Source organism: Tympanuchus pallidicinctus, unplaced genomic scaffold (assembly GCF_026119805.1).
Source record: "Tympanuchus pallidicinctus isolate F22 unplaced genomic scaffold, pur_lepc_1.0 scaffold6, whole genome shotgun sequence".
Taxonomy (NCBI): Eukaryota; Metazoa; Chordata; class Aves; order Galliformes; family Phasianidae; genus Tympanuchus; species Tympanuchus pallidicinctus.
In genome coordinates, this window is record NW_026294780.1 from 20,901,161 (window position 1) to 20,915,417 (window position 14,257).

Consider the following 14,257-nt stretch of genomic DNA (forward strand, 5'->3'; position numbering starts at 1 on the left):
CCAGGTCCATTTCCTCTGCACAGTCTTTCAGACACACTGGCACAAGCCTGTAGCGTTGCCTGGGCTCACTGTGTCCAAAGTGCAGGACCGGTACTTGGTCTTGTTGAACTTCATCTCATTGACCTCAGCCTGTCCAGATCTTTCTGAAGGGCCTTCCTAACCCCAGGCAGATCGACTCTTCCTTCCAGCTTGGCGTCATCTGTAAACTTACTGGGAGTGCACTCAATCCCTTGATCAGTTCATCAACAAAGATATTAAACAGAGCAGGCCCTAATTCTGACCCCTAGGGAACACCACTCATGACCGGTTGCCAGCTGGATTTAGCTCCATTCTTGACTGCTCTCTGGGCCCAGTCTTCCAGCCCGTTCTTTACCTAGCAAAGAGCGTACCTGTCCAAGTCACAGTGCCAGCTTCTGCAGGAGAATACTGTGGGAGGTGATGTCTAAGGCTTTGCTGAAATCTTGGTAGAGTACGTCAGCAGCCTTTCCCTCATCCACCAGATATGTCACTTGATCAAAGGAGATCAGTAGTGGATAAGGGAAGTGCAACTGACATAATTTACCTGAATCTGTACAAAGCATTTGATGCTGTCTCATGTGACATCCTTGTCCTTGTCTCTGAATTGATGTGGATTTGATGGATGAACTACTTGGTGGATAAGAAATCAGTTGGATAGTCACACTCCCACTGTGTGTTGCACTCAGTGTTGTAGTGAACTAGTGACAAGTGTTCTTCAGTGGTTGATACTGGCACTGTTTAGCATCTTTGTCAGTGATATGAACAGTGGGATTGACTGCAAGGGGTAACTTTGTGGCCGACACCAAGCTGTATGGTGTGGTTGACATACTGGAGGGAAGGGAAGACATTCAAAGGGACCTCGATAGGCTTGAGAGGTAGGCCTGTCTGAACCTTATGATGTTCAGCAAAGGCCGAGTGCAAGGTCTTAAGCTGGAGCAATCCTGAGCACAAATTGCCTGACTGGGTACAGAGAAGGACTTGGGATATTGGCGGACAAAAAAACCAGAATGTGGGCTGCAACATGCATTTGCTGTCTGGAAAGCTGTCTGTATCCTGGGCATCAAAAGATGAGTGGCCAGCATAGTAGGGGGGAGATGATTCTCCCTCCCTGTTCCACTCTCATGAGAACCCATGTTCTGTACTGTGTTTAGCTCTGGAGCCACTAGCACAAGAAAGGTGTGGAACTGTTGGAGAGTGTCCAAAAGAGTTCACAAGGGTGATCAGAAGACTGGAGCACCTCTCCTATAAAGACAGCTTGAGGGAGCTGTGGTTTTTCAGCCTGGAAGAGAAGTCCTCAGGGAGACCACATTGTGGCCTTCTAGTACATGACAGGTATCTACAGGAAAGCTGGAGAAGGACCCTACAAGGAAGAATAGTGACAGGACAAGGAATGGCTTTAAACTAAGAGAGGGTAGATTTAGATTTAAGGAGAAAATTTGTCACTTTTGAGGAAGGTGAGGAACTGGAACAGACTACCCAGAGAAGCTGGGCAACTTCGTCTAGTGGATGATGCCCCTATGTATGGCAGGGAGGTTTAAACAAGATGCTTTTTAAATCTCTCCCAGCCCAAATTTTTCTTTGGCCACTCCTAGAAGGATTGAGTCTTACTGACTTTTTTGTGGCCTTTTCTATTCATCTGAATGTAATGAGTATGGCAAGGAACTGCCAGGTGAACCTTGTGCTGTATTCCATCTGCTGTCAGCTCAGCTTACTGAGCCTTTCTCTTGAATGTTTCAGTATATTTTTCCAGGCCAAATACATATCTGTTAAACATTTAAGAAACTTTGCGGCTCTCAGTGCACATAGCTACAAGACTGAATCTTCCATTGATTTAGAAAATGTTATGCTTTTAACACAGCTGCAAGGCAGGAAGCCAAGTGTGGGAGGGCAGTGCTAGTGTATCTCTTACTGATACAGATGACAGCTAGAAATATTGGCTTTTAATTGTGGTAATCATTCTACTTAAGTGGGTCCATATTTTCATATGAACTAGTGTCCTAAAACCAGATCCAACCAACCAAAAGCTCCCAGACAAGAAAACTGCAGGAGAATGAAGCATCAAAACACCATTAGCAGTCCATCCTTCTTTCTCTTTTTTGGAAATTATCTGTTATGAAGTGTTGTGAACTATGTGTGCTTTTAAAGATCCTCCAGGGAGCAGGAGGAGATGCGAGTTCTAGTAAATTCTCTCATTTTCAAATGAATAGGACCTACAAACTTAAAGCAGGATTATTGTTTGCCCTTCTCTCCTTGGTCCTCTGTTGCTACAGGTTACAGCAACAGTTCTTTCCCTGGAACAGCTGACAGAGATGTTTGACTGTAATGTTAGCTGATGGATATAGTGAATGCTGATGTTGGCCACTCTGTGGGAACTATTAGAATCGGAATTAGAGTAGTTCAATCATCTTGAATACAGATTGTAAATGGGACTGAAAGCTAAATAAGTGCCCCAAAGCTACTCCATTTTTTGTCTGTTTTTGCAGTGATACTGCATAGGCATCCTTTCTTCCATTGAAGTTCAGAGAAAATGCCCATTCTCTTCATTACTCTCTCTTCATTAAGTGATATTTTACGTTAGAAAAGTCTGTGATAGGAATGAAAAGTGATTGAAAGAATAAGAGTGTGTGTATGGAGAACCTGTCTTTTGAGCAGTAAATTTGCTGGATGAAGCACTGAGATATCCTGGGAATACTGAGGACTCTTTTTACCCATGTCATTTCATCATTATGTAGGTAACTCCTTCAAGGAAAGTGGTGCAAGGAGGGAGCCACATGTTTGACGCTTGAAAGTAGTATGAAAAGTACAGTTGGTGAAACCACCGTGGAAAGTTCTTCAAGCAACTGTATTTTTAAAAAGACTGAATGTGTTGTTTCCATAACAATCTGAATTATTTTTCAGATAGGTCTCTATTAGCTAATAATTTTCTGCATATTTCCTGATAGTTGTGTTGGAAATGCAGTCAAATAACTTTTGTACACTGACAGTCTTTTTGTGTTTGTGTTGTTATATTAATCAGAAGAAACTCTTTTTGAAGTGCATGGTATTTTAAACTCCTTATTAGTGAGTATTTGGAGGTGCCTTGTGCATAATAAAGCTGTGTATTTCTGGTTTCAGTTGAGTATAATGGCAACCCATCTTGTTGAAACAAATTCCTGTTGGGCAGCTGCATCCTCAAGTAATGGTGTAATTTAGTCTAAGCTGTGCTGTACTTCCGTTTTCTGGAAACAAAAGGAGCTGGTGCCATATGAAAGTATAACTAAGTGTTCTTGAACTATTGTCTAACTTGACTTGGTCAGGAAGATCTGGTTTTGTGAATTTGAATGAACTGCTCGTTTCCTTCTTTTAACTCTTAAAGGAGCATTTAGAGTGGAGGTGTCTAGGGTGCCTAAATGTTAAAAAGACTGCCTAAAAAGTAAGTGCATTGACCTTAATTCTAGAGAATTACTAATTAACTAGAGAAAAAGAGTTGTAGGAAATCATGATGATCTTGATTAATATTAAGTTAACTGTACTGTTTCTTTCTGTAGACTCATTGGAAATGGGGTGGGCAGACTGTTGGTCGGACTCTGCACTTGGTCACAACCCGTGATTCTGGTTTAACCACAGTGAGCTGAAGTAGGAATATCTTAGGTGTGAGAGCTGAGAGAATGGCAGTGGAGAAGGGGAAGAGAAAGGAACAATAGCATTTTAAGTTAGATCTTAAGAGTAAGAAATGTGATCCTGAAGCTGTGCCTTCTTACAAATACTAGTCAAAAAAGAGGGCATTTGAGCTTCTCTACAAGCTGATCTACTTTCTTCAGAATATGGTGACTTTTTTTTTTCTGTGAGAGATAAAAATTGATGTCAAGTTAAATTTAGGATGTCAGTAATATTGAAGTGAAATAATTGCCCAAGGAAGTAGAGCAGAGTTAAGAACGGAATGAAAATATTGGCTTAGTTTACAAAACTATATTGTTGGATAAATGGATGGGGAGTCTAAATTTGGGATGAATTTCACTTTGAATTGAATTGTCTCTCAGAGGTGTTTTTTTTGTAGGTAAATACAGCCACTGAGGTTTGCATATTTGTGTTTGTAACTTATTAGTGTTGAAAAGAAGCAAAACTAAAACCAAAATACCTCTTTCAACCCGAAGGACATCATTCATCAGTTCACACTGTTTCGGGAGGAGTTTAGCATAAAATCATGCACTAAAACTACTACATGAGGGAGCTGTGTTAGTTGAACCTTAAGAATTATCAAAACAGTCAACTAAGTTGCTTACAAAATTGCTTTGCTCTTTGACTGAAGAGTTGTGCAACAGTGGTTGTGATAAGTCACTGCCTCTTTCTTTGGGAGTGTGCATCTGCCGAGCAGTATCTCTGAGTAATGGTAAAACACGAGATTGTGTTGGTATACAAAAGCAAAAGTGAAGCATGACTTGAGTTCATATTACAGTTAAGTCTGGAGATGGATGATACCAACCACTAAGTGCTGTCTGATCTTGAATTGCGAGGCCACGGGATGCTTCTGCAAACCTCATAGGACAGGGAAGATCCCCTGCTCCATACTCTTGTGTCATCAAAAAGAATGAAGAGGCCACACAGAAGGCAAAGCCAATGAGTGCTGGATGACTGCTCCTCCTGGCTGCAGAGCTGAGGTTTACTCAAGTGACTTCATTCAAGTTTGTGTAAAGGTTTTGTTGCACTGTCTTCTCAGTGTATTCTTGGCAATTGGTGATCAACATCTGAAATGCTGGAGGGTTTCAAAGAGGGAGGAATGCACTGACAGAGCACATGTGTGTGAGATAGGAATGAACTACCTGGCTTGAATGAGTGAAGGGACTGCGGGAGCCTCCCACCACCCTCAGAAATCAGCTTTTCTACTTGGGGCATTGGTCCTAAGGTGTGTATTTGACTACAGCTTGGCTGTTGATAGTACCTGAATAAGTGATACTAGTATCAAAAAACAAAAGCAAAACAACTTTATACTTCTAAAAGAAAGAAATCTTACAATGAATATTTTCCAGTTATGGAGTCCTTTATTTTATAAGTGCTGTAAAAAGCTTGGACTGTTTCACACAGTCATTTTAGAAAGGCACGTTCTCTTTTGTGTTTGATTCATAACCGTAAGGCATTTAAACAGATCCACCTTCTTTTTTTTTTTCCCCCAGAGGAATACAACGTGCTTGGGGGCTGGCCTTTGTCTGTCATGCATTCCCACCATGACAGATTTAGCAAACTGCAGCTGAGAAGTTAGACTAGTTCATACTTTCTCCTGCTTGTGTTGGGAGAAAGCTATTGTTTTCACTGGATCACTGGCATGTTAATTATTTTGATGCCAAAACGCAAACAGTTTTGCTGTTCTTTGTATTTCCAATCAAAGAATGCAGGCAAGGACAATCAGAAATCCTAAAAAAGACCTTATTATAGAGTCTCCACAGCAGCGCAAGGATGCAGGTCTTTGTGAAGCAGAAGCGGACAGTCCTGTGGTAGTACTGGTAAGAGTTGTTTGAGCAAGCTGTCTGTACCCTCTAGTAATTTCACTTCTGTCTGAAAAACTGCTTAATTTGCAGCCGATGAGAAGTTCCAAAGCGTGCTTACTTGTGTAGGTGTATTTCAGTCTTGTATTCTGTTCTTTGTGCATTGCTTGCCTTTCTAATTAATTTTTGCAGTTCTGGTTCAAAACTGGTTCCCTCCGAGTGTGGTGTTGGACTTCTATTTTCCTACTAGCTGCTTTTCGGTGTCTGTTCCATCTAGTGTAGCTGTATAGTACTTCAAACCTAGTGTAATTGCTACTTGCCTTTCAAAATCCATTCTTGCAATTGAAGTATACCTGAACTCTCTCAAGATGGTGTGTGTAATGGTTAAATTTTATTTAAATTTTCCAAGATCTGTCTAAGTTGAGGTGTATTTAAGCTAAGGGTGTGTTTCTCCATGTCTTCAATGCGTGCTGTTTGGGAGTTAAAAGTTTTAAAGTAGCTTTAAGTGAGGCAGAAAGGGATATTCCTGTATTTAAAGGAGATAATCAAATGAAATCTGTCTGTCTGTCTATCTATCTATCTATTTTGCTATACACTGGTTTTGTTGGAGTAGTAATAGTACAGCAAGAGTAGGTGGTAAGCAATAATGTAGCCACCAGCTGACTGCAGCCGGGGCAATAAACCTCTTCAACCAACAGCGGAGGGTTGTTAAACATGTATTGGTAGAAAGAGGCACATAAATAATTCTCACTAAAATTCCAATTTTACTTAATGATATCTCATGCCTAATTGCTGAGCAAAAGGCTGAAAGTCTCCTCTTTCTGTGTCTGGCTGTAGTTGAAATTAGTACGAGCTGTGATCCCAGCTTTGGTCCCCCAGCCCTGATTTAAGTTCCATACTGTGTGCATTCAGGGCTCAAACATTTTGGCATATGTACTAATAATGTACATCTGCAGCTTGATGGGAATTGTTACTGTACATAGTTGGAAGCTTACATGTGCGTTTGTAAGACAAAGTTTCTTTTCCTTTGCACTGTTTTTTTTTTTTGTTTCCCTCTACTCAGGGCAGTTGTTAGTAAAACATGTTTTTTCTGCATGGGTGTGTTCTGATTTCTGGGCCAGATTTTCATCAGTACAATATGAGCTAATCTTGTGTGTGCTTTCCTGACTTTGGAATGTTTAACTTTATTTAGAACTGTTTTTATTCCCTCATGAATACTCTGAGAGGATATTTAGTGTTTCTGGAGAGATGTGGAGTACTGCAGTCATTCAGACTGTATGCACTTTAAAAAAAAAAAAAAAAAAGTTACTATGTTTAATCATAACCATTTACAAAGGTTATCCTTTTAATTTCCCAGATACTGCTTAATTTTAATATTCATGGATTCATCTACCACCAGTGTTTCCCCTCTTTTTAGCTGTTTTCAGATAAAGTGGATGCATTGAAAACAAAGGTCAATATTTTAAGGGAGAACACTTAGTTTCCACATAGGTCACATAAACAGTGTCTTTGCTTTCCTTCCAGTTGCTAATTTTGTCTTAATCTGTTACATATATAGACAAGTGTATATATGGCATGTAATTATAGAAGGTATGATATCCGTTTTTGTTTTTTTTGGGGGAGGAACTAGATGAAATGGTACAAGGATACACTGCACTGTGTGCACTGCCTTCCTACCTCAGACATCCTGCAATATCTATTGCTCTGCTGTCTTTCCTGCATTGATGCTCAATACCAGCATGAATTAAGTCAGGTTTCTGTGAAAAGTGCTTAGAAGAAAAAAAAGCCTTACATTTTTAACCAAAACTTTTTATTCCCTGATTAAGATTCCTCTAAAATATTAATCTTCTCACTGTACTTTTTTCCCCAAGAATGATAGCAGAGAAGGCGGTAAGTTCAGATAATGGAACCACATGCTATTTTCAGTGAGCTGAAGTGTGTCTGCACTCTTGCTTTCCTGTGGTTCAAGTTAGATCATGCCATATATTTACTTTTGAGGTGCACAAGCGAGAAGAGCCTATGGAAAAAGCATTTAGATTTTCTGGGTGGTGCCCTTTCTTTGGATGAGCTATTGTTACACTAGCTGTTGTACAAGTCACCAGAATAGTACTCATACTGTCCAGCTGCACTTTGATAGTAATTCACAAGCAGCAGCTGCTTATCAAATCAGAAGATGTTTCTGGGAAGCCTGAACTACTTCTTGGAAATAAAGTGGAAGTATAAAATGTGAGATGGCTGAGTCTCACAGAGCAGTGCCTTAGTGTAAATCCATTGCTAGAGGTTTCTGTGCTGACTGGAGAACTTAACAGAACACAACATACTTATGTTGTGTCTGAAGGTAAATAAAATTACACAGGAGGCTACAAATCTAATGACTGGAACTGGATCTGTATTAAAAACTTGACATAAATACTGGCAGTTCAGCTCTGGTCAAAGTGCTTGAATTCTAAATAGTGTTCTTCTTTTTAAATGGACCCAAACCATCAACTGAGTACATCTGATGGATGAAACACAGTAATTTAGTCTATGCTCAGTGAATTCTGGAAAAGCTCCCTGTTTTCTGTGACAGCTCTCTTATGACAATAGGATGAGAATTTTTAGACTTTCTATTTAAACAAAAAGAAACATTTTTTGCACAGTGTTTCCTTAAAAAAACCATAATTAAAGCTAGTACAACTGTCTATTCTTTGTATGGGTGGTTCTTTGTCTGTAGCTCGAGTAAATACTTCTGGTCCGTTTACGTCAGCATGAGAACAGGTGACTGAAAGAGTGCATTTTGTTCTTGTGCGTCTCACAGGCTTAAAAATTGTGAGTTTGTTGATGAAGACGTGTTGTTAGTTAAATATATGCATAGTAGTAACATGGTCTTTACACAGAGCCACAGACAATACTTGTCCAAATATATTACTGATATTCAAGCATATTAGAATTTTTAATGTAGGTTTTGTGACAGCTGTTCTTATTTCTGATAAATTTCCATGCCAGTGGGACACTGGCAATAACAGAGTGATGCAGTAAAGATCTTTTTCTCTGTTTTGTCTTTGACAAACACAGCAATGGCTGGCTCAAGTGCTGGACACCATGAAAGCCTGTGCTCTTAGCATTATCGTAGGTTACTGAAATAAAACATTGCTTGTTACAAATCAATAGGAAAAATGAAGTCTTGTTTGTGAGATGTGGTTTTGCAGTCTTGACCGGACTGTTCTGTGTTTGTCAGCAGGTCCATAAGTCTTGTTCAGTAACACTGCACAAACCCAGTATCTTTTATATTACATGCAGTAACAGACTGGGCAAATCTTTTTTCTGAAAGGGAGCTTGAGAGAGAATCTGCTTCCTTGTGATGTTTTAAGTCTGGCTAAAGGCCAAAGTAGTGTGCTGTTTATTGTTTTGTTTTTCGTATCTGCTTTAAGCTGATAAAACATCCTCTTCCTTTTGAACCTGACAAAGGACTAAGAGAGAAAAGCGTAACTGTGGAGAAACTCAGAGAAGGAAAGTCTTGAAGAGATTTTATGGAAACAATTATTTTCTGTGTCAAGTGCTTCAGAGATTATGGAGCTACATCAGTGGTCCCATTGACTTAGAGGGGAGATGTGTGTTCAGGACATCAGCTCCAGAGAGCTTTAGGTTCTTTAAAAGCTTGTAGTAAGGAAGGAATATGTTTTTTATCTTATGTTTACTGCACGTAAGGAAAATGCGAGCAAAGCTAATTTATTTCTGAAGGTAAAGCAAACTACAGAGGAGGCTAGAAGTCAAATAACTGGAACTGTGTCTGTATTAGAAATCTGACATAAATACTGGCAATACAGAAAGTCTGGTCAAAAATGTTTGGGCTCTGAAAAATGTTCTTGTTTTTAATGGACCTGAACCATCAACTAAGTATCTGGTGTATAATGCAATGCTTTGTAATTTACACTGTTTAAGTTTTTTTGAAAAACCCGCATCATCTTTGAATTTTCCTTATGAATTGAGCTTTTTTTTTTTTTTTTTTTTTTAATTAACACTTTGGCATTTTGTTTTGATGCTATGAAACAAGGAATTGTGAGTAGAACTCCTCGCTAAAACAAAGACATTGGGGTACTGAAGCATGTAGAAAGAAGGGCAGTGAAGCTGGTGAAGGGGCTGGACCTAAAGTCTTAGGAGTGGCTGAGGGAACTGAGTGGTGTTGACCTCTTCTCCATGAAAGCAGTAACAGGGAGAGAGGTAACGGCCTCGAGTTGCACTAAGAGAGGTTCACTTTGGATAGTAGGAAGAATTCCTTCTCTGAAAAGAGAGGTCAGGTGCTGGAGTGGGCTGCCCAGGGAAGTAGTGGATTCATCGACCCAGGAGGTGTTCAAGGAACGTTTAGATGTTGCTCTAAGGGACGTGGTTTAGAGGGAAATATTGGAAGTAGGTGGGCAGTTGGATTGGGTGGTCTTGAAAATCTTCTCTAACCTCTTCCTGTGATAAGCAAAGACCCGATTTCAAGATGGAGTAATGTTTGTGAGGCATTATGTGGAAATGTTTCAGTTCAGTTTTTCAGTTTACAGTATTGATCAGCGCTTCTCTGTAGATGAAGTTATAACAGCTGTTGCCATAATGTATAGTATTTGTGTGTTACTACCATGCAATTCTTCATAAATACAAACAATTTGATAGTTTATATTCACAACTATTTAAAGTTGTTACAAGTTTAGTCAGTAAAAATAATGAGGCCTGCCTTCCTCTAAGTTTCTGTAGCTTTTGCTTTTGAATGTGCTGAAAATTTGTAGTCAGTGCAGAAAGAAGAAAATTGCGTGATCAAAAAGGCCTCCATTTCTGGAGAATTCTTGCTAAAAATAAATAAAGGTTTTGGAGTACTTCATCATTCAGAACTCTATCTAGACCTGTGTTACCATCTGACCAGTGAGCAGAATGCTTGGCGGACTAAGTGAAGATTTTTCTCTGTGCACAGCTGGCTGTTGTGCCTTGACAGCTGTACGGTGTCTAAATGTTGTACTGGTGTATAGTAACTGAAGAGAGGTACTCAGGCAACTAAGAGGGAGAAAAATTATGTATGGGAATTCTGGAAAAAAAAGAGAAGAAAGAAAGTGAATTAGCCTATCCCTACTGCAGGTCATTGAATTAAAACAAAACCTCAAAGCTAAGGCTGTTTCAATCTCTGCTGGACCCAGATGAGAGTTCTTTGAACAGTAGGAAGCAAAATTTAAATATTTCTGTTAATAGTGAAAAACATACAAATGTTTATTTGCACCTTAACTGTGTCTGGGGAAAATAATGGTTTCTTCTCCGGGGCAAATAGCTTGCTTTTCTGTGTAAGCGGATGCTGTAACCCGTATGGTATTGTGTGACTTGGTGTACATTTTGAATACTCTCAGGTTTTGGTTTAGAAGAAATCAAGTTTTGCCAGTATTTTAAGAGCTACTTTTTACAATGGCCAACAGTTTATAATTTATCCTCAGTGTATATCTGAATTTCTTTTTTTTTTTTTTTCTTCTTCTTCTAGGCAAAACCAAAACTCATAGAACCCATAGACTATGAAAATGTCATCGTTCAGAGGAAAACACAGATTTTGAATGATGCTTTACGTGAGATGCTGCTGTTCCCTTATGATGACTTTCAGGTAACTTAATACACTGTCCTCCACCTTTTAAAAATCAGATTTTTAGCAGTAGTAGTCGTGAGAATTTCATATTGCTTTGTTATTTAATGTTTTCTAGCTATTAAAAAAAAAAAAAGGAAAAAGTATTTACCATTAGTCCCTTTATACTGCTCAATTATTCTGTCAGGTTATAGTCGAAGACATAGCACGCTTTCTTCATTATTCAGACTATAAAGTCTATCTCTGCAGCTCAGAAATCTTAACTCCTTTTTGAAGTAGGCGATCAATCATTTCTAGGTGGTTTCATCCCTTTCTGGAGTAGGAAATCATGTGGTGTTTGTTCAAAAAAAGGATCTGCTTTTTGTCAGTTTAATCTTTGAAGTGATTTTTTTCCTTCCATAGCAGTGAAGGGCATGAGTCTGTTAATGCATGTTAATCCACCCCAAAAAATCCATATTAATGCACTCCTCACGCCCTCTCCCCCTTCCCCCCCCCCAAAAAAAAAAAAAAAGAATGTGGCCAGCTGATTGAGGGAGGTGATCCTCCCCCTCTGCTCTGCTCTGATGAGACCACATTTAGACTGCTATGTCAAATTCTGGGCTTCCCATTCAAAAAAGATGGAGATCCCCTAGAAGGCATCCAGTGGAGGACCATAAAGATGGTAAATGGCCTGGAGCATCTCCTGTATGGGGAAAGGGTGAGTAACCTGAGTCTGTTCAGCCTGGGGAAGAGTGAGAGAGTATCTGATAAATATAAATATCTGAAGGGAGATGGGAAGCAAATGGATGAGGCCAGTCTCTTCTCTGGTGCATATGACAAGGAGTAATGACCTAAAACTTGACCACTGGAAGTTCTGTACTAACACGCAGAATAGTAAAGTTGACGGAGCACTGGAACAGATTGCCCAGAGATGTTGTGAAGTCTCCTTCTCTGGAAATATTCAAGAAAGCTGGATCCCTACCTCTGCAATGTATTGTAGAGCCACCTGCTTTAACAGTGGGATTGAACTTGATGATGTCTTCTGGATCCTTCCAACACCTGCGATTCTGTGATGAGCCAGCGGTGTGCCCTTGCAGCCTAGAAAGCCAACCCTATCCTGGGCTGCATCAAAAGCAGCATGGCAGGCAGGGCAAGGAAGGTGATCCTGCCCATCTATTCTGTGCTTGTGAGGCCTCACCTAGAGTACTGCATCCAGATATGGAGTCCTCAGTACAGAAGAGGCATAGAATTGTTGGAGCACATCCAGAGCAGGGTCGCAAAAATGATCCAGGGGGTGGAATACCTCTGCTATGAAGACTGGGGAAGAGCTGAGGCTGTTCAGCCTGGAGAAGAGAAGGCTCCTGCGAGCAGCCTTTCAGTATCTGAAGGGGGGCTATAAGAAAGAAGGGCACAGACTTTTTAGCATGATCTGTTGCGGTAGGACAAGGGGAAATGGTTTTATACTTAAAGAGGGGAGATTTAGATTGGATATAAGGAAGTATTTTTACATTGAAGGTAGTTAAGCACCGGATCAGGTTGCCCAGAGAGGCGATGAATGCCTCATCCCTTCAAGGCCAGGCTGGATGAGGCTCTGAGCAACGTGATCTAGCTGTAGGGACCCTGTTGATTGCACAGGAGTTGAACTAGATGACCTTTAAAGGTCTCTTCCAACTTAAACGATTCTATTCTATGATTAAGGAAGTATTACTGTCGGAGAACAGAAACTTTTTATATTATTTATGCTTTAGCAATTTAAGCCTTTTAATCCTTTTTTCCATAATCATTTGTAGTTTTGAAACCTTAAATCTTGGTATGGTTGTCAGTACATTTTGAGTCATTTAAATAATGCTGTATTTTCTGTATTTGCCATTGTGCTTCACATCTGTTTTCTTAATTTCCTTTTTCCTAACTTGTTGCTGTTACACAATGCTCTTGGTAAGCCTCTGCTCATGTGCTTTGTGTTGCCCTCGTCCCCCTAAAGATCAATTTAAAACAATGAGTTACAATATTTAAGCTGCCTGTATACACACTTTGAACAGTTTATAGGTGGAAGCCATTGTTTAAAAACCTGTTCAAGCCATTTCCTCTTAACAGCATTCTGATTTTATTGTTATGAAGTTTTTCCTCATGCTTAGGTTAAACTGTTTACAGTCTAAAAAGCACTTGCCTAAAAAGGAAGCAAAGCTCTGATAATTTCTCAAGGCAGTAGGAGTAAGGTTAATTTGTTACCAACATGGTCATAAAACTAGCACTAAGAAGAGATATTCAGTGCTCTCTTATTATTAGCACTTTTTCAATCATCTAATACAAATGTGAAAGTTATTTACTTTACAGAGGCAGAGTAATAACACTACTGAGTTTGTCTTAAAGTTGAAATTATTTTGGGAGAAATTGGAAGCTTTTGTAATTAACGTAGAGAAAATTTTTTCAGGTAATGCTTTATTTAACTGAAATGCAATTTTGTGGACGTTTTTCACACAATCAGTAACAAAAGCATAGTTTTAAATTGTTATTCATATTTGATTACAAATAGCATTTTTAGAAAATGTTTTTATAATGTCTGCAATTTTCAGATGTATTTGGGATTTGTGTAACTTACTGAAATATGTTAAGTACATTGATATTGCTATTGTGACTCTCACTGCCAAGTGATTATGAAACTTATTGTTAATTCTGCTTGAGTAAGCTACAGAATGTACTTTCCTAATTTTCTAGCAGCTAAGGGTTGAGATTGTAGCAATGCAGACTTGTATTGATTCTAGCAGCTTCTAATTGCTTTGCCTTTTTGATTTCTGCTTCAGAATTTTTTCACCATTTTGTTAGGCTCATTTAGTAACTTGTTCTGAATTCACTGTTAATCCCAAATTCAGTCTGTAAACTCTTACTGCATCAGAGTTGCTAGGTAGTAAAGAAGCACTAATAAGAACTTGAATTCTGTATCAGAAAATAGAAAGCTTGCACAGCAGCTGACTTCTCTAACAGTCTGTTGCTTGCTTTTCTGCCTTCTTCCCAATGAAGTTATTTCAATAGGGAAGGAGGAAAAAACACAATAATTCACTTTTTTATAATCATGGAATTATAGAATGGCCTGGGTTGAAAAGGCCATCTAGTTTCAACCCCCCACTATGTGCAGGGTTGCCAACCAGCAGACCAGGCTGCCCAGAGCCACATCCAGCCTGGCCTTGAATGCCTCCAGGGATGGGGATCCACAGCCTCCTTGGGC

General features: G+C 39.5%; 1 protein-coding gene across 11 annotated transcripts in view; it reads left to right on the forward strand.

Annotated features, from left to right (window-relative positions):
• Positions 1 to 14,257, forward strand: part of LOC128092197 (dedicator of cytokinesis protein 9) — a 120,241-nt gene that overhangs the window by 23,428 nt on the left and 82,556 nt on the right. For 7 of the 11 annotated variants that reach the window (XM_052705790.1, XM_052705799.1, XM_052705793.1 and 4 more), the window contains exon 2: positions 10,960 to 11,076. In XM_052705790.1, the coding sequence (XP_052561750.1) occupies positions 10,960 to 11,076 (117 nt within the window). Of the gene's footprint in view, positions 1 to 5,218; positions 5,496 to 10,959; positions 11,077 to 14,257 lie in introns of those variants that run through there. The other 4 variants (XM_052705789.1, XM_052705798.1, XM_052705797.1 and 1 more) reach the window with 2 other exon arrangements.